Here is a 19285-nt window from a genome sequence, read left to right on the forward strand (position 1 = left end):
TTTTTCTATCTCTCAAGCTATAGAGTAATTCACCCATGTTTTCTTTTAGAATTTTTTGAAATCATAAATGATGAGAGAGAATCATTGATCGGCTCCCTCCTACACAGCACACACAAGGGATCAAGTGACCTCCTGGTTCATAGGTCAATGCTCCACCATTGAGCCCCACTGGCTGGCCTATAGTATATTTTAATATTTGGTAGGGTTAGCTTGCCACTCTTACTGTTTTTCAAGACTTGTTATTCTTTTTTTTTCCCTTTGTGCTTTTAAACAAACTTCATAATCAACTTTGTAGTATTAAGGTAAATCTAATTATATTTTTAATGAGACTGCATTAAATTATAATAAATGGACATCTTTATGATAATGAATCTTGCTACCCCATAGATGGTCTTGTTTTTTTCAAGTTTCCTTGTGTATCCTTCAGGAGAGTTTTATGTAGTTTTCTTCAAATAGGTCTCTTTTGAAGAAGAAATGTCATTATACAAAATATAGTAAAAATATCATTCCTTCTAATTCCCACGCAAGATTAATTAGTATACTTCCCAGAGCATTCATTTATGCTTATATTTCCATTTCATTATATTTTTCTTTTTAATGGCCACAAGTTTGTGTACATCTTTTTTGTTGTTAATCCTCACCTGAGGGTATTTTACCATTGGATTTGTTTTTTTTTTTAGAGAGAGGGAAAGACAGAGAGAAACAGTGATGTGAGAGAAACACATCTACTGGTTGCCTCCAGCTTGTGCCCTAATCAGGGTGTAGGCTAGAGAGGACCCTACAACCAAGGTACATGCCCTTGACTGTAATTGAACCCAGGACCCTTTGGTGCAGACCAATGCTCTATCCACTGAGTCAAACCAGCTAGGGCTGTACATAAGTTTTAATGTCTGCTAATTATTTTATATGGGTACACAATAATTTTTTATTTGGAGACACTGGCTTTAAATGATACACATATATTGTCATTGTCTTATTCAATCTTTTCAAGAATCCAATAGTTATATTTCACCCAATGTAGATCTAGCATTTTTTCAATAATTATTTTTATAGAAAATATGTAAGAATGCTTAAATGAATGCTTACCTAGATTACATCATTGTTACTGGTTTGTTATATTTGCATTTATACTCTTAGGCACATAGACACACATATTTATGTATATACATATTTTTATTACTGATTTTTAAGTATTTTCTTCTGTATTATTTGTGAAATACTTTCACACTTAAGACTTCTTCCCCTAAATAATACTTTATAAGTTACTAGTGTCTTGGTGCATGGATTTGTGTAAATTGAAAGGAAATTAATTAATATTTTAATATCGCTATTCACCCTTTCTCTGTAATAGAAGTATCAACCAAATTCTCAATCAACAATGACAGATCGAAACACACACGTGCGATTGGCACCAGCAAAGGCTTTATATGTATCACTCATGTGCGAGTCAACTTAGACTCATATATATATATAGAATCCTAAAGCATTCTTTTGCATAAACCCAGTACAATAATCAAAATCAGAAACAATTAGTTAAAATGGTCTAGTCTACAGTCCTTATTCAAATATCTGTTTCCCAATAATAATCTTTATCATAATTTTTCCCCAACCCAGATTGGGTGGATTAAGTTGTTTTTTATCTTTTGCTCTCTTAATCCTTTAATCTCACTTCTTTATGTTACAGGACATTGACATTTTTTAAAGGAATGGGTTAATTTTGTACAGTGTTGCTCAGTTTTGGCTTGTCTGATTGTTTTTGCCTGATTCAATTCAGTTCAGGAATTACTGGCATACTATACTCAGTCCATAAAATTAGGATTTATGAGTCCATTTATTCCATTTCAGAGATGTTGACTGTTTAAGGTATTCTTTGGAACCTCTAAGTGACTTCACGTACAATATATATGATTGTTTTCAGGCCTCAAAGAATTATATCAATGTGTTTTATAGATGGAGGAAGTAATGTCCAAAGTGGTCATGAAATGCTATAGTTTTCATTTCTGATAGGGATCAGATCTGGGATGTAAATCCAGGCCCTTTATATTCCATTCTCAGACCATCTTCAAATCCAACAGGTTATGAGTGTTTTAGATCTGTATGGTTTATTAGAGATTATTTAGATTTGCAGTCTTGAGCATTTTATTTAAAATTTTATTCGATATTTAAAAATCCTGTATAATAAAAGTCTAATTTGAAAATCAATTGAACAGCGGAACAACCGGTCGCTATGATGCGTACTGACCACTGGGGGCAGAAGGTCAACACAGGAGCTCGCCCCCTGGCAGTCAGTGCACTCCCACAGGGGGAGTGCTGCTCTTCCAGAAGTCGGGCTAATGGCTGATGAGCGCAGCAGCCGGTGGCAGGAAGCGGAAGCCTCTGCTGCATCTGCGGTAGTGCTAAGGACCCCTCGGGGAATGTCCAACTGCTGGCTTAATTCCGCTTCCCCGAGGGGTCCCAGCCTGCAAAAGGGCGCAGGCTGGGCTGAGGGAACACCCTCTTAGTCCCCCGCCCCTTCAGTGCATGAATGTCGTGCACTGGGCCTCTAGTTAGTTTAATTATATTCACATATATAGTTCACATTGTGTTATTAACAGTAGTTAGACATAATAATAAAATATATATTAAAATCAGTTTATTAGCCATGTGTACTTTTAACGTTATATGAACCTCTCTGAAGTATTGTCCTGCTTTATCAGTTCATTGCCTTGCAATTACCATCTTACAGTCGTACCTGTACATGTCAAGGAATTGATCCTGAGACTTGTGGAGCTTCATTCTCTTTTGGCTGTTCGTGGAGTATGTACTTTAATGGCTGCAAATTTGGTAGAAGCCCAAGCCCTAGAAGATTTAGAATTGATCCAAGTTCTCCCTTACATGTAAGTGCCTTTTTAACTTTTGAATTATACACTGAATATATATATATATATGTATATGTATATATACGTATATATTTCTTTTAAATGTTTTTCACAAGTAAAAATTTTAAGTATTAAAAGTAGTGACAAAACAGTAAAAATATGTACACTTACGGAAATACATCATAATTATAAATAAAGGAGGTAAATCTATCAAGCCAAATTCCAATTGTCCCTGGCTCCCTCCTCCTTATCCCCTAACCCCGGAGATAACTATTATTAAAAGAACATCTAGCATTTTATACCCAGCCAAAGTAGGAAGCCGTTTCACAGACTCAGAAAGTTTACTACCCACAGACCTACTATGAAAGAATTACTAAAGGACGTATTCCAGAAAGAAGATATGTGAGACCGGAAGCAATCTGTCCGGGACACGAGGCCATGGTGAGCAAAGAAATTACTCAACCTTATTGTTAAGTTTAAATAAGTTGAGTACTTACATTTTTACATTACAAATAACAAGCTATAAGTATAACTCCATTCTCTTAACAACTCAAGTGTGCATAGTCAGTGGGAGGGGTGGGGCACCTGTAACAACTAAGTGTGGTGATGTTTTATGCTTTGTTTGGAGTGGGAATGGTTTAGATACTGAATAACTCTAAGATCAGTGTTTTTCAAACTTTGAGCTCTAAGAGTAAAAAAAATTTTATATCACAAACCACTATACAGATATATACAAGTAAATAATTAAAACAAAACTATTAGAAAAAAAAACTTAACTTTATTATATGTAACAATGAAAATATTTTAAAAATTAAAACTTAATATCTAATATAGTGCTTTCTAAGTATCTGTACGATGCAGTAAGATTTTTGAAGAATTTCATTTATTTTTTAAATGCTAGTTGTGACCTACTATACTGATTTAATGGCCCACTAATTAGTTATACCCACAGCTTGGAAAACACTGCTCTAGATGTCAGTAAAACGTATTTGCATGTTTAACATTTTTTTTTTTTTTAGATGAATAAAAATAGAATTTATAGCTTTGAATTATTTGGGGTGGGTGTATTAAACAGCAAACCATCCATAAAGTAGCAAAGGGAATTTACACAAAATCATTACGATACGGATAAATGGAAAAGAAAATAGCAGGAATTAATCCTCTTATATCTGTAATACAATGACTACAACATCTTTCAAAAAGGCTTAGTATTTGAGCAACAGGTCACAGTTTGATTCTCAGTCAGGGCACATGCCCTGGTAACGGGCTCAATCACCAGCTTTGGGAGTGCGGAAGGCAGCCAATCAGTGATTCTCTCTCTTCATTGATGTTTCTATCTCTCTCTCCTTCTCACTTCCCTCTCTGAAATCAAACAAGCTTGGAATTGAATGAATAATGATCACTTGAAAGAGATCATTTATTTAGCATTTTGTATATTCCCCATCTATTGCAATGAAACAAGGAAAAGATTCAAGAGATAGAACTATTATTTGCAAATAAAGTACCATAGAAGTCTAACAAAAAGTGTGTTAGATATTTGGGGAGAAAACTATTAAAAAATTAGTAAAGGGCATATAAAATACCTGATAATGGAAAGTTGCTCTGTTGTGTCGAAGATCTGACACTTAATAATGTGATATCAGTTGTCCCTTAAAATTAACCAATTGAAAAAAAAAAAATTAACCAATTGAATTTTCTTTCCAAATATTATATGATGAAACTTAGCATGTAAATATATTAATAATATTAACATGACTCAAATTTCTATTCTATCACAATAATACTGTTTTATAATTAATAAATGTGAGGTCAGTTTTTGCTTATGGTTATTATTGATAATTAGTAACATTTATATAATCCTTATAATACAAGATGACATAGTGCTCATTCCAGGAACTGAGTGAAGGCCAGTATGAATCTCAGCAGGCAAGGGAGAGTGAGGTGCATATAGTGTCCTTGGAAGCCACTTCCAAGATTTTGGAAGATCATTGAAAGGTTTTAAGAAAGAGAGTGATATAATTATTACATTTGTAATTTAAAGAATTCTCTATGGCTACCCTTTGAATAATGCATTGCAGTTGACCAAGAGTAGGTTCAACAAAATGAGCAAGTAGCTTGTATTATGATTGTGACAGAGGGAATGATGAGCAATGGTTGGACTGGTGAGATTTTTAAAATGAGAGGGTGGCCCTGGCCGGTTTGGCTCAGTGGATAGAGCAAAGGCCTGCCGATTAAAGGGTCCCAATTCGATTCTGGTTAGGGGCACATGCCCAGACTGCGGGCTCTATCCCCAGTGGGGGGCGTGCAGGAGGCAACCAATCAATGAATCTTCTCATGATTTATCTCTTGACTCTGTCTCTCCCTCTCCCTTCCTCTCTGAAATCAATAAAAATAAAATTAGACGGTGGATCTATTTTTTGACCAAAGGGTATGCTAACCTGGTGCCAGGTTGGTAGAGGACTGGGTAATCTCCGGTTCTGGTGGTAGCATGTTAGGGCTGTGGATAGGATGGTTCTTGAGACCCGATATAGGGTGAGAAGAACAGAGGGATGGTGGCTTGAGCCCCAGCAGGTAAAGATCTCATTTAAGAGAAATCTTTATATCTGAAACACATTTATTCCAATAAAGCGATTAGAAAGTCAGGGTTTATTTGACTTGTTTCCTCCTCCCCAAAACCATTTCCACTCAATAAGTGAAATGACACGTTTGACTTGTGACAGTATATTATTAATAATATTTTACTGGCAATAAAACACCCTACCCAATATTTTAAGTGTTAGAAAACAATAAAAATCTTTTAAAATAGGGATCCTATATAACAAAAAGGCTAATATGCAAATCAACCAGTCACTAGGGCGCGCACTGACCACCAGGGGACAGATGCTCAACATAGGAGTTGCCTCCTGGTGGTCAGTGCACTCCTACAGGGGGAGCTCTACTCAGCCAGAGGCTGGGCTTATGGCTGGTGGCTGGTGAGCGCAGTGGTAGTGGCAGGAGCTCCCGCCTCTGCAGCAGCGCTGAGGACCCCCCTTCGGTGGATGTCCGCCAAGGGGTCCTGGACAGCGAGAGGGTGCAGGCCAGGCTGAGGGGCTCTCCCCTTCACTACAGTGCACAAATGTCATGCACCGGGCCTCTAGTTTAAATAATTCTAACGTTTTCCCCAAGTAAAGAAAATAATTAATGCGTGTATATAGACAGGAAGTGTTTTCAAGTAGGATCCTTACTTTCCTGATTCTATCTAGTAAGCTACATTAAGTAACAGATAATTAAGAGATAGACGAATGGAACAGAGTACTCTAGATATAGGCCTTATTTATTTATTTTCCAATGGAAGCATCAACACAATTTGTTAGGAAATCAAAAGGGTTGTCCCTGATTTGTTACAGTTGCCAAGATTGAGACTTGTTAGACACACTCAAGAATTAAAGTTCTTAGGTCGACATTACTGGTATTAAAGTAGCTAGTATCATTAAATAATATAGCATATGGGTCTCATTTTTAGCGACATGAGCATATTTGTAACTAACCTCTAATATTTAGATTTCTAATTAGCTTATAACATAGAATTTTAGTTTGAAAAGACTGAATGAAAGCATAACAATCACTAATTGTATACGTTCTTAATAAATAATCCATATTATTTTCTATTGTAGCTCTTTCGTCAGTGTAAGTATGAATTGTATGATATGCATCACCCTCCATATCATTTTCATAATCTTAAACTCACCTGACATGATATTGTGAAATAACCTTTATGGACTGTATTTTCCTATAGGAAAAAAACCTTGAAGATAATTTACAGAGTTTGGCCACACAATTAGCTCCAATTTATAGACAGTATGCTCCGGTTGCTTACCAGAACCAGGTAAGTTGGGGACCTTATATAGTACATTTAAACATGGTTGAAATTTCTATATAAATAAAATTACTGTTAATAGAAAACCTTTCCAATTTGATCTTTTTTATTGGATAGCTTTAACATTATCTAGGATTTTAAAAAAGTATTATTATGGCAATTCAATTAAAATATCATAGAATTATGATTTGTTCTCCATATGAAACTTAGAAAGCAGGAATGTGTGATTGGTTCAACACATGAAAATTAATCAATGTGCTATACCATATTAATAGAACAAAGAAAATCATGCGAAGTAAAGTCAGTGAGTAATCCAAGTCTTATATAATAAAAACATTCAACAAACTAACAGTAGAAGGGAATTGCCTCAACCTGGTAAATGACATCTATGAAAAACTCAGAGCTAACAGAATCCTATATAATAAAAGGGTAATATGCAAAATGACCCACCCGTGCACCAGGCCTCTATCCTATATAGTAAAAGGGTAATATGCAAACTGACTGTAACAGCAGAAAGACTGGGAATGACTGGTCACTATGACACACACTGACCACCAGGGGGCAGATGCTCGATGCAGGAGCTGCCCCCTAGTGGTAAGTGCGCGCTGCCACATGGGGAGCTCTGCTCAGCCACAAGCCAGTCTGATGGCTGCCAGCACAGCGGTGATGGTGGGAGCCTCTCCCGCCTCCTCAGCAACACTAAGGATGTCCGACTGCAGCTTGGGTCTGCTCCCTGCTGGTAAGTGGACATCCCCCGAGGGCTGCCGGGCTGCCTGAGGGATGTCTGTCTGCCAGCTTGGGCCCAATCACCCAGGAAGTGGGCCTAAGCCAGCAGGTGGACATCCTCCGAGGGGTCCCAGACTGCAAGAGGGCATAGGCCCGGCTGAGGCGCCGCCTCCACCCCCAACCCCCCGCACAAATTTTTGTGCACTGGGTCTCTAGTTAATGATAAAAGACAAAAAACTTTCTGCCTAATATCTGGGACAAGATAAAAATGTCAAATGTCACCACTTGAGTGGAGTGAAACATGTTGGAGGTTCTAAGCAAGTAAAAGAAATCCAAACTAAAAACAAAGGGATAAAACAATGTCTAATTACCAGTGATATGATACGGTATCCAGAAAATAGTGAAGCACACACACACACACAGAATTAGATATAAGTGTTAACATAACAAACCCACACCTGAAACCCTTATGTTCATGTTTATGTTGACCAATGTCACCCCAATCAATTTAATTAATTAGTTAATTAAAAATAAACAAAATTTAAACAAAAGAACTAATAAGTGACTGCAGCAAGGTTTCTGCATACAAGATCAATATGCAAATTCATTGCATTTGTATGCACTAGCAATAGACAATTGAAAAATATAATTAAGAGAAAGCAGACCATCAGAATTTTTAAATGTTGTGCTTCAAAGGACATCAACAAGAAAACAGGGTGAGGGGAGATGGTGAGATGTTGCAGAAGGGGTACAAGCTCAGCTAAATGATACATAAAATCAGGGGAACTCATGCACATGTGAATTAACCAATAGTATATTACATACTTAAAATTGTTAAGAGATCTTCAGTGTTACCACTCCAAACACAAAATCATTTTAATTATGTGAAGGTATTGGAATGTTAACTAAACTTATGGTGGCGGTCATTTTGCATACCCGCATGTATCTCATCATCGCATTGTGCACCTTAAACTTACAGGTTACATGTCAGAAATATGTCAGTTAAAACGGCGGAGCAGGGGGTGAGTTTAAACAAAGACAACCACAGAATGGAAGAAAATATTTATAAATCTTGTACCAGAACAGAAAATAAGTGTAAATATTTTATTATTTTAAAGATGCATCAGTCCATATTTTTTAAATCTTTATTTCATTTGTATTATGCATAACATGCTCTCTCTCTTCAATTTCAGCTTTTTGTTTACTTTTATTAATGTACTTCCTATACTTTTTCATGAATGTATGTATATTTAATTTTATACACATTGAAAATTGCATACATGATTAAGGCACTCTATTTTTCTTTCTACGTAGCATGCCTTGGCTACTTAAATAAACAATAAGTGGGCATTAGTGTAGTCACCCTGCCTTCAGTCATAGCAATTACCATTTTATCCACGTATCCTCAACCTCTTTTTCCTGAAAGGCACTAGACGACACATTCAGTACAGCAGTACTGTCGCTTAGGACAGCTCTGAAATTACAAACTGTAATTAATTTATGAACTTTGTCAAGAAGTGATTTTTACTCTTTACTGAAATTGATTCTTTCTGTCTGTTATACTGTGTCATACTTCTTTTGTTTTTTTTAGGTACAATTTGAACATATTGCCCGAGAATGTCGGCTTGGCAACAAAGAAGGTCGTCCTTTTTCTGGGGTCACTGCTTGCGTAGACTTCTGTACCCATGCCCACAGGGACATTCACAACATGAATAATGGGAGCACTGTGGTATGGACCTTGCTCGCTTTTGATTCTAAAACCTCCATTGCTATACGCTTAGGCTAAGGCCTTATATACGACTTGTGACATCATTTTGTATGTTCTGTTGCACAATATAGTAATCAATAGTTTTAATTTAAGTTCTTATTGAAGTACTGGACCTCCAAAAGAGCTGCAGAATTAGCCTTGAACATATATTTTGGCGAAACTCTTGAATTATATATTTAATGGAGGTGTGCTTGCTAGGAGGTAGGAGTTTTCTAATATTCAAACCAACGATTCTGTGCTATCAATCTAGTAGTTAGAAAGTTAGGCAACTCAATTTTTTTTTTTTTTTGTAAGAATGCACATTTGAAAAATATGTTATTGATTTTAGAGAGTGGAAGGGAGAATAAACAGAGAAATAGCGATTGGCTGGCTTCTGCACAATCCCTACTGGGCATGTGCCTTGATCAAACTGGCCACCTCAAAATGCGTGGAATGACGCTCAGCTGAGTAACACTAGCCATGGCCTTAATGTTTGCTTCTTTTTTTTTTTTTTTTTTTTTTTGCCATCTGTGCTTCAGTGTGTGTGTGTGTGTGTGTGTGTGTGTGTGTGTGTGTGTGTGTGTTTTGAGGGAACTGTGCCAAATTTCTCATCTTTTTAATGCATCTAGATTGTTAATGCCAGTGTGTATAAAGTTGCATGAATATTCAAAAATCAAGAGATACTGGCTTGGGTTGTGTGGCTTGGTTGGTTGGGTCACATCCGGTGCACCAGGAGGTTGCTGCTTCTACTCCATCTCGATGCACATGCCTAGGTTGCGTGATTAATCCCTGGGCAGGAGGCAGTTTATCGATGTTGTGCTCTCACTAGATGTCTTTCTTCCCCTCTCCCTTCCTCTCTCAGAAATCAATAAACCAATCTTCTTCTTCTCCTCCTCCTCCTTCTTTTTAGCGAGAGAAAACCCAGGAGGAAATCTTGCAATACTCCTTTTGTAAGGGAAATGAGTTTGCTTCAAGGAAGTATTTTCTTCTCACCTTGTAAAACAGAGAGATTAGTAGATAATGAATGGGTCTCTTTTTTTGTTTGTTTGTTTGTTTTGTTTTAATATACCAATTTGTTTCCTTGGCCCAGTGTAAGATACAGCTACAGGGTCTTAACAGTGTAATTTAACAGGCACAATCTTATTCATCACTGGTCAATAGACTAGGAGCCATATCACTCCTCTGCACTGATTATTCAGTGTTTTTTCCAAATGTTGGGATTTTATAAATCTAACCAGGTGCCTAGTCAGTGTTGCTCATCAGTTGAGTGTCAACCCATGAACCAAGAGGTCACACATTCCATCCTCAGTCAGGGCACATGCCTGGGTTACTGGCTCGATCCCCAGTAGGGATAATGCAGGAGACAGCCATTCAATGATTCACTATTACCTTTCCTTGTCTCTATCTCTAAAATCAATAAAACAATATTTTTAAAAAAATCTCTCCAGGTGACTCTTAGCCAGAGTGGTTCATCGTCATCATTTGGCTAGTACTTTTTACCTGAGTTTGCCGCATTCCATCAAGCAGGGTTAGGTTCATGGTTAAACTAAATGCTTTTTTTTTTTTTAAGTATTTTTTTAAATTATATATTTTTATTGATATTTGAGAGTAAGGAGAAGGAGAGATAGAAACATCAATGATGAGAGAGAATCATTGATTGGCTGCCTCCTGCATACACCCCACTGGGGATTGAGCCCACAACCCAGGTATGTGCCCTTGACTGGATTGGAACCTGGGACCCTTCTGTCCACAGGCTGACGCTTTATCCACTGTTCGTGCTCATTCTTTTGCACTGCTGTTGTTATTCATTCCATGAGGCTCGTGCCTAGTTCTTGGCATAATTACAAATTTCCTCATCTTAAAATACCTGAACCCTTGAAATTCTGTCAAATTTTCTTCTACCCTGTCTGTTTCTTATTATATTTCTCATGTTTAGTCCTTGTCCCCTTCTTAGTCTCTCTACGGACAAATCAATAGATTGACATAAACATTTACTAGTAAAATATTTGATTTTTTAACAGAATGTTTCTAAGTTACTAAATTTTAAAATATTGAAATCAAGAGAGTTCAGTATTTCAAGGTTTGCGAGTAAATTTGACTAGTGATATTGAGAAAATAGTAAGATTTAAAAAACTTTTAGTCTACCTGACTTTATCATCTGTTTCTATCAACCTTGGAAATCAAATGTTGGAAACAATTGTATATGCTTTTTGTGTGTGTGTGTGTGTGTGTGTGTGTTTGTTTGTTTGTTTTTGTGTGTGTGTTTTTATTTTTATTTGTGTGTGTGTGTGTGTGTGTGTTTTTTTTATATGCTTTTAATGGATCTTTAATGACATTTGAAAATTAAAGTAGTTTATGAAGAAGAATTAAGCATCAAAAGTTAGGAATTTTCTGTATATAGTTCTGTATTTTTACTTCTCTACGATTTATAAAAACAATGTAAGGAGAAGGCCTGAGAGATAGGTTATATTCCAGACAGAATTTTCTTACAATGTCCTATTTATCATTCAAGCAGAGACAGCTCTGGCCATTTTTCTCAGTGGTTAGAGCCCTGGTCTGCACACAGCAGGATCATGGGTTCTGTTCCCAGTCAAGGGCAGGTACCTCAGTTGCAAGTTTCGCATCCCTGGTAGCCGATGGATGAGTGTTTCTCTCACTTCAGTGTTTCTCTTTTGTCTCTCCTCCCACTCCCCTTCCTCTGTCCCTTCCACGCTCTAGAAATCAATGTGAAAGAAAATCCTCGAGTCATGGTTATAAAAACAACAACACAAGTCAGGCAAATTATGATAGAAACAAATTGGAGCAGAAAGAGACAATTTATCAAGATACAGTACTTCAGTTATTTTTTTAAAAAACAAGTAAAATATATGTCTTGCTAGAAAAGGAAATCTCTTTTGTTTTATGAATATCTGTCAATTTATTCAGTGAAGGCAGAAAAGATAAATTCCACCTAAGAAACAGAAACGAAAAAGTCCTAAAGAAAACACAGCAAATTAGAAAATTTATTATAATTAAGCTTCCTCTACCTGAAGGATTTTAACATTACTTAAATATTAGAATTAGAATTATGTATTGGCTATAAAATAGTAATTTCTTAATAGTTAATGTTTAACATGAAGGCAGTGAACAACAGTTCACTAACTGCTCTTTAATTCAGGCAATTAAGATGTCATGTAACAGCTAAAAGGCTTCATATTTAAAATGTTGTAAAATATATAAACATGCAATATCATTTACTTATAAAGTCAAGTGAAAATTATAATGGTCTGCTTACCAACAATTGATAAGTTCATAGAACTTAATGATGTTGGGTCACTTAACATATAAGCCATTTATCCAAAATTAAAATACCAGTAGTAACCAATTGAACATAACATTTGAATACAGATCCCTTGCATTATGGCAACGAGATGGTAGGAATAACTATGATGAATGTGCGGGACCTACATTTTCCATTTTTCCTTCCTATCAGGTTTGTACCTTAACACGAGAAGATAACCGCTCATTTGGCATCGTTCCTCAAGATGAGCAGCTGCATGTTCTACCCCTTTATAAATTATCAGACACAGATGAGTTTGGCTCAAGGGAAGGAATGGAAGCTAAGATCAGGTCTGGGGCCATTGATGTCCTCACACCGTGTCGCAAAAAAAGAACATGTTTTACTCAGCCAATTCCTCGTTGTGGGAAGAAAAGAGCAGCGATGATGACAGAAGTCTTCACGCGTAAGATAAAGGCTGTGGAGAAGAAACTCATTCCTCGAATCAAGCGGAAGAATGACTCGACGATGCACGGCAGTAAGGCTTCATCCCTGTCGCATTTAGGTGAGGCCTTGGACCGTGCTCGATTTCAGTGTATAAGTTTCCTTGGCACTGTATTCTTCCTCTCCTTTATCTTTGCTACTCTTAGGAATGGGATTTTATGTCAGAGATCAGTCCATTACCTTAGCTAATTGTTTTATCTCTTTTTTAAAAAATATTTTTTATTGATTTCAGAGAGTTAGGAAGATGGAGAGGAAGAGAGATAGAAACATCAATGCCTTGAGAGTATAGTTGATCTGCTGCCTCCTGCACGCCCCCTATTGGGGATGGAGCCGACAACCCAGGCACATGCCCCTGACCAGAATGGAACCCGGGACCCCTTAGTCCCCAGGCTAACGCTGTATCCACTGAGCCAAACCAGTTAGGGCTCAGTTATTTTTAATATAACTTCATTAGAGTTCAAACTATATATATGACACCAAATATATTTCTACATACTTACCCACACCAAAAATCAACAAAAAAATGCCCCATCTCTATTTTTTTTCAAAAACATGTTCTTTTTTTTTTTTTTAATTCTCATCCAAGGATTAGAGAGAGAAGGTAGGGGAAGAGAGATCGAGATGAAACATCTATCATGCCCTGACCAGAGATCAAAACCGGCCACCTAGGTATGCGCCCGGACCGGGAATCAAACCCAAAACCGTTTGGTGAACAGGAAGATGCTCCAGCCAACTGAGCCACCCAGAAAGGGCAACGTGTTCTTTCTTTGTTCCCCATCTATTTTGAAGCCCTCATCCTCCTTTTTGGCATACATGAAATGGCATTACTTCCTTCAAATCTTCCTTGATCAATTTAATTGTCCTACTCCACTAGTTTTACTGAGCACCACTTGGAAGCATCTTAGGTCTTGGAAATGTGGCCATGGCAATGAGGACAGATAGCGCTGTAAAAGAATTACATTTAAATACATCACAAAGATTCACTAAGAGTAAGGCATTTCTGTGAAGTCCTGAAGGAAATGAGAATCTGCAGTGCTTTTATTTGGAGAAATAGCATTCCAGGCAGAAGAAATGGCAAAGGCAGGAAGCTGGAATTTCCCTTGAATACCTAATGCTAGCAAGGAGGCCATTGTGGTTGGAGCAAGTATGCAATGCAAACAGTTGGAGATCAAATTGGAGAGGTAAGAGGGAATCCAAGCATATCAGGTTTTGTAGATTGCTGTAAAGACTTTGGTCTTTATTGTGAATGAGAAGAAGTTTACTGGAGATTTCAGTATAGAAAAGGGATATGATGTCACTCAAACCTAATATTCTGGTTACGAGGTTAAAACTAGAGTAAAGTGGGGCAGCGAATAGAAAAGTAGGGTCATCCTAAATGCCCATCCTAACAATTCAGGAGAGAGACCAGAGTGGCTAAAGAGGACATAAGGAAATATCCAATTCCAGATATGGTTTGAAGGTTAAATCAACAGGATTTCTGGTTAAATTTGGCATGTGTCCCCCAAAAAGTGTCAAGGTTTACCCTGATGTTATTGGCCTGAAGAAACTGGAAGTGTGGAGAAACCAACCAACATGTAACGAGGAATGGGGAGAGGAGCACAGAACTGGAAAGGTAAACAGGAAGACCAGAAGCTCACTTCTGTCCGACTCTTGAGCCTCAGTGATGGAGTATGAACCAGGAGGTTACTGTTCGATTCCCAGTCCGGGCATATGCCTGGATTTCGGCCTGAATCCCCAGCAGGGGCTGTGCTGGAGGCCGCTGACCAATGATTTTCTCTCATCATTGATGTTTCTATCTCTCTCCCTCCCTCTCTGAAATAATCAATCTCTCTCTCTCTCTCTCTCTCTCTCTCTCTCTCTCTCTCTCTCTATATATATATATATATATATATGTAATTTTGTGTATATATATTTTTTTAAAGTACTCTTTAATAACAACAACTATAAAAAGCATTTTGTACTTATCTTCACATTTGGTGTCCTTTTATCCGTTTAGGGAATAAAACTGAGACCTTGCAACCTGAAATAAAAAGTGAAACTGAGCCCTAGCTGGTTTGGCTCAGTGGATAGAGTGTCGGCCTGCGGACTGAAGGGTCCCGGTTTGATTCGGGTCAAGGGCACATGCCTGGGTTTCGGGCTCAATCCCCCGTAGGGAGCCTGCAGGAGGCAGCCGCTCAATATTTCTCCCTCATTGATGTTTCTATCTCTCTCTCCCTCTCCCTTCCTCTCTGAAATCAATTTTAGAAAAAACAAAAGGTGAAACTGAACCCAATTTTATCTTCAAAGGTTCGGACCACATTCAGATGTACTCACTGATCCCATCCATTCCTCACCCAGTGAAAGAGGCACATTTATCCCGAGACTTCCCGGCCGCCAACACTGCTTCGACCTCAACATCTTTTAAGAACGATGCCTCGGTTTCGTGCGGGTTTCCAGAAAGAAGTAGCGATGCAGACTGCACGATGCCTTCTGGGAGACAGAGTGATGCTCATGATGCTGCTGGGGAATGCGATGGAATCGCACAGCCTGGTGAAGTGAGTCCTCTTCCCGCTTTGCCTACTCCCATGTCCGATTCCCTGGTTGGTTCTGAGCCTCCCGCGGGTCCATCTGAGCAGATCCCTTCTAATGAGCCAAACCAGCAGCCCCCACTCATCACCTCTGCTCCTGAACTTGCTTCCTCTCTGATGGAAGATGAGCAGCATTCGGAAGCAGATGAGCCTCCATCAGATGACCCCCTGTCAGATGACCCCCTGTCACCCACTGAGGCGAAATTGCCCCACATTGAGGAGTATTGGTCAGATAGTGAGCACATCTTTTTGGATGCCAGTGTTGGTGGGGTGGCCATAGCACCTGCTCATGGCTCTGTTTTAATTGAGTGTGCCCGGCGAGAGCTTCATGCTACCACTCCCGTCCAACACCCAAACAGGAATCATCCTACACGTCTCTCTCTTGTCTTCTACCAGCACAAAAACCTAAATAGGCCCCACCATGGCTTTGAAATAAACAAGATTAAGTACGAGGCTAAAGAACCTAAGAATAAGAAAATTAAGGTCTCAGAGCAGAGCGATCAGGCAGCTAATGAGGGTCCTGAGCTGTCCCCTGAAGCTAATGAATTGAACCAAATTCCTTCTCGCCAGGCATTAACATTAACCCATGACAATGTTGTCACTGTGGCCCCTTATGCTCTCACACACGTTGCAGGGCCCTATAACCATTGGGTATGAAAGCTGTTCTCCCCTTTTTAATGCCTTTGCTAGTGCAGTGTATTTTTCCAAGGTGCTGTTAAAGGAAAGTCATATTGTTGTTTACTAGATAGATCTTCATCTCACCCATTTGAAGGCTGAAGTAAAACAAGCAAATGCAGTAGGGTGGGTATTTCTTAACTGTGACTATATATTTTGACAATTGATAGAAGGTGCACATTTTAAGCAAAAATAAAAAGTTTTATAGTTTTAAATACATAAAGAAATGTTTTGGTTAGGTGTTAACCTTGAGAGAATCACTCAGTTTGGTGCTTTAAATAAGTCTGTTTACTATGAAACGAGTAATTTTTAGAGGCTTTTAACTGATAATGTGCTATGATGTAAAATCAAGATACACAGTGTTAACTCTACACAGCTCCTGGTGCTTAACCACATCCACACAGTTAATTATAAGCTGAATTATTATTTCATGGTGCCATTGTTTCAACATCTTCCAATCATTGCTAGAAAATAGGCATATTCCTTTGAAATAAACCAATGAAAAGTTTTCTCTCTTAAGGTGTCTCTCCTGTATAAAATAATTCATTATTATTAGTAATGGTTGGACGCTGTTCATAAATTGTAAATATATATTTTAAAAGCACTTTCTATTTTTAAAATTAACTTGAAATAGTATAGTATAAGAATCCAATTGTCTATTGTTTGTGCATATTTGCATACAAGAGAAATCATTCTTGCTGTGTAGAGTTCCATCTTATTAACTGCAATATGTATTCATACATGTGTATGGTTTGTGTTTTTTAATGTGTAATTTCTCATTCAAATATTAGCTACTTATATAAAATCAATCATGCAAAAATTGTTAATGATCTCAAATTGGAATTTGAAAGATTATCACCAACATTGATTAATATTTTCTTGGGAACTAAGTAAGTGTGAACGCTTATTGAGCAACATTGACCCCAATTTACTGTCACTGTAACTTTCTCAATATAATCCATCAAAGGTGTTTCCGAAAGGAGATTTGACATAACAGGATTCAGAAGAGTCAAATGCTTCTAAAGTTTCAAGGTAATAAAATACAAAAATTAAGTAGTGAGAACCCTAACCATCCCAAATTGCCTTATTCTGAAAGTCATTCCAGTAGAGACTAAAATTTTAGTAGAAATATTTTGAAAACAAATTCCTTATCATTGCACATGCCAAACAAATAGTAGGAATGATATAAATAAGTTAGTCCAAAGTAGTTTAAAAACATATTAGTTTTGGGGAAAATGATAACTCTTCTGACGTAATTGCCTATAATCTAGGTAACAGGAAAATAGGCATTCTGTTTAGTTTTTAATCCTCCTATTATTTCTTCTATTACGTTTTCCGGTTCATAGCAAAACAAAAGAGATTGTCCAAACCAAATTTTAGATCAAGAAGAAATTTCAATGAAATACTTGATTCTGTTAAAATGCAGAGGTGCTATAACATTTAAAGTCTCAGATTCCTTGGGAGTATGGAAAACCTAACGGTGCTTCTCCCCTGGAAATGCCACAGGAAGCCCATAACCGCTAACACTCACAATTCTGGTGCAAAAGCAAACAATTCCAGTAAGCTCTCTAAATAAAATTAATCATAAATTATTAAAATAATATATGGTGCAAAGTATCCGTTTCAAGCTTTTGACTAATCAAAGTAAAGGAATATGAAGGGATTGTAAATAGCAAAATGTCATTGATAGACTGTCTTGTACAAGTAGATTTCTGCTTTTGAATAGGTAAAATAGGGTAGTAATTCATTAACTTGTTTTAGTATGTTGTGTGCCTTAGATTTCTGTTGTAAAACATGTATATTTTTGTGAGCCTCTGGTTTCTTATACATTTAAGTATATAAATAAGTGATTGTTTATTGTTTCAGCTGCTTAAATAAGATATTTACTAGTAGTAGACCATCAGGAATATACCCTTGTAATATTTTATTTTAGGCCTTAGCTCTCACTTCAAGTTATTTTCTCACCAGATTTAATGGATCAAACTTAAAGATCCTTTATCTATCCACCCATCTATCCATTCAACACTTACTGAATGTCTGCAAAATTTAAGTAATAGCTTTTGTTTTCTTTGAGTCGACACCCATGACAGTAAACTTGAAGAATTAAAATCCTAGAAGATACTCTAACACACATTTTTCAAAAAAAAACCCCAAAAAACGTAAGCACATTTCCTTCAAAACAGACCGTTGTGATATCTGTACAGCAATTCAGATCAGTGTCACTAAGTGAAAGTAAGTTTCCGTAACAATAGAAACTTGAGGCACGCATGTTGATTTAAGGGAGTGTTGAGATTTTTGAAATTAGTTGCAGTTTACCAAAACAAATACATGAAAATATCCAGTCTTAGCTACAAATGTCTCCATTCAGTTATAATGAACACCTGCTGAACCCCATGATGGGAACCACACATGTTTCCTGCATTATTGAACTCTTTCATAAGTTTGCCATCCCATTGTATGCCCTGTAATTTTTTAAAAGCTCATGCTTAAATGTTCTGCAGCATTGTGATTGTATACTGGCTACACTGCTGTTAGAATGCTCTTTTTCATGAAGCAAGGAAATAAATTTATTTGAAATGACATTTTCCTCAGAAAACTGGTTATCTAATATTTCTATACCTCAATTATATTTTACTGTAATGGATCACTTTTGTTTTACTTTTTTTTTTTTTTTTAGCAATCAATCTTCTGCCTTTGGGTTTTCAAACTTCTGCCTTTGTTCATGGTGTGATAATTGAATTCGTTGATGCATGCCTCCCAAGTTAGCCCAACCTGTTCATAATATATTACAAACTTAACTATGATGGGAGAATAACTCCTGTCTAGTGTAGAATCCTACAAAATATGCTGCCCTTCAAATCCTATTTCTAATGCCTCGTAGGCTATCATTGAAAACATTTTTTCTTGTTAGCTTCATCTACATCCTCTTTCCAATTCATCCACAAAGTACCAAATATATCATGACGTAGACCTGTTTGAAATATATCAGCGATTTTCCACAATTGTGCTACAAGAATTAAATTATACCTTTTTGTGGTGTGTTTTGTTTTTGTTTTTGTCAGATTGGCGAAAGATAATATATTTTTTGATGTGCTG

General features: G+C 37.1%; 1 protein-coding gene across 1 annotated transcript; it reads left to right on the top strand.

Annotated features, from left to right (window-relative positions):
• Positions 1 to 2333: 2333 nt before the first annotated feature.
• On the top strand, positions 2334 to 18742 carry LOC118670331 (methylcytosine dioxygenase TET1-like). Its single transcript, XM_036337384.1, has 7 exons — positions 2334 to 2390; positions 2697 to 2876; positions 3213 to 3299; positions 6634 to 6723; positions 9032 to 9169; positions 12660 to 13008; positions 15234 to 18742. Exons 1-7 carry the CDS (start codon positions 2334 to 2336, stop codon positions 16169 to 16171), a joined length of 1839 nt encoding a protein of 612 aa, XP_036193277.1. The 3' UTR covers positions 16172 to 18742.
• The last annotated feature ends 543 nt before the right edge of the window (positions 18743 to 19285 follow it).

Source organism: Myotis myotis, unplaced genomic scaffold (assembly GCF_014108235.1).
Source record: "Myotis myotis isolate mMyoMyo1 unplaced genomic scaffold, mMyoMyo1.p scaffold_m19_p_15, whole genome shotgun sequence".
Lineage (NCBI taxonomy): Eukaryota > Metazoa > Chordata > Mammalia > Chiroptera > Vespertilionidae > Myotis > Myotis myotis.

Coding starts and splice junctions, on each gene's coding strand:
- LOC118670331 (XM_036337384.1), top strand. CDS start 2,334: ATGGCTGATGAGCGCAGCAGCCGGTGGCAGGAAGCGGAAGCCTCTGCT. Junction 2,391..2,696: donor AAGCCTCTGCTGCATCTGCG/GTAGTGCTAAGG, acceptor CTGCTTTATCAG/TTCATTGCCTTGCAATTACC. Junction 2,877..3,212: donor ATCCAAGTTCTCCCTTACAT/GTAAGTGCCTTT, acceptor TACTACCCACAG/ACCTACTATGAAAGAATTAC.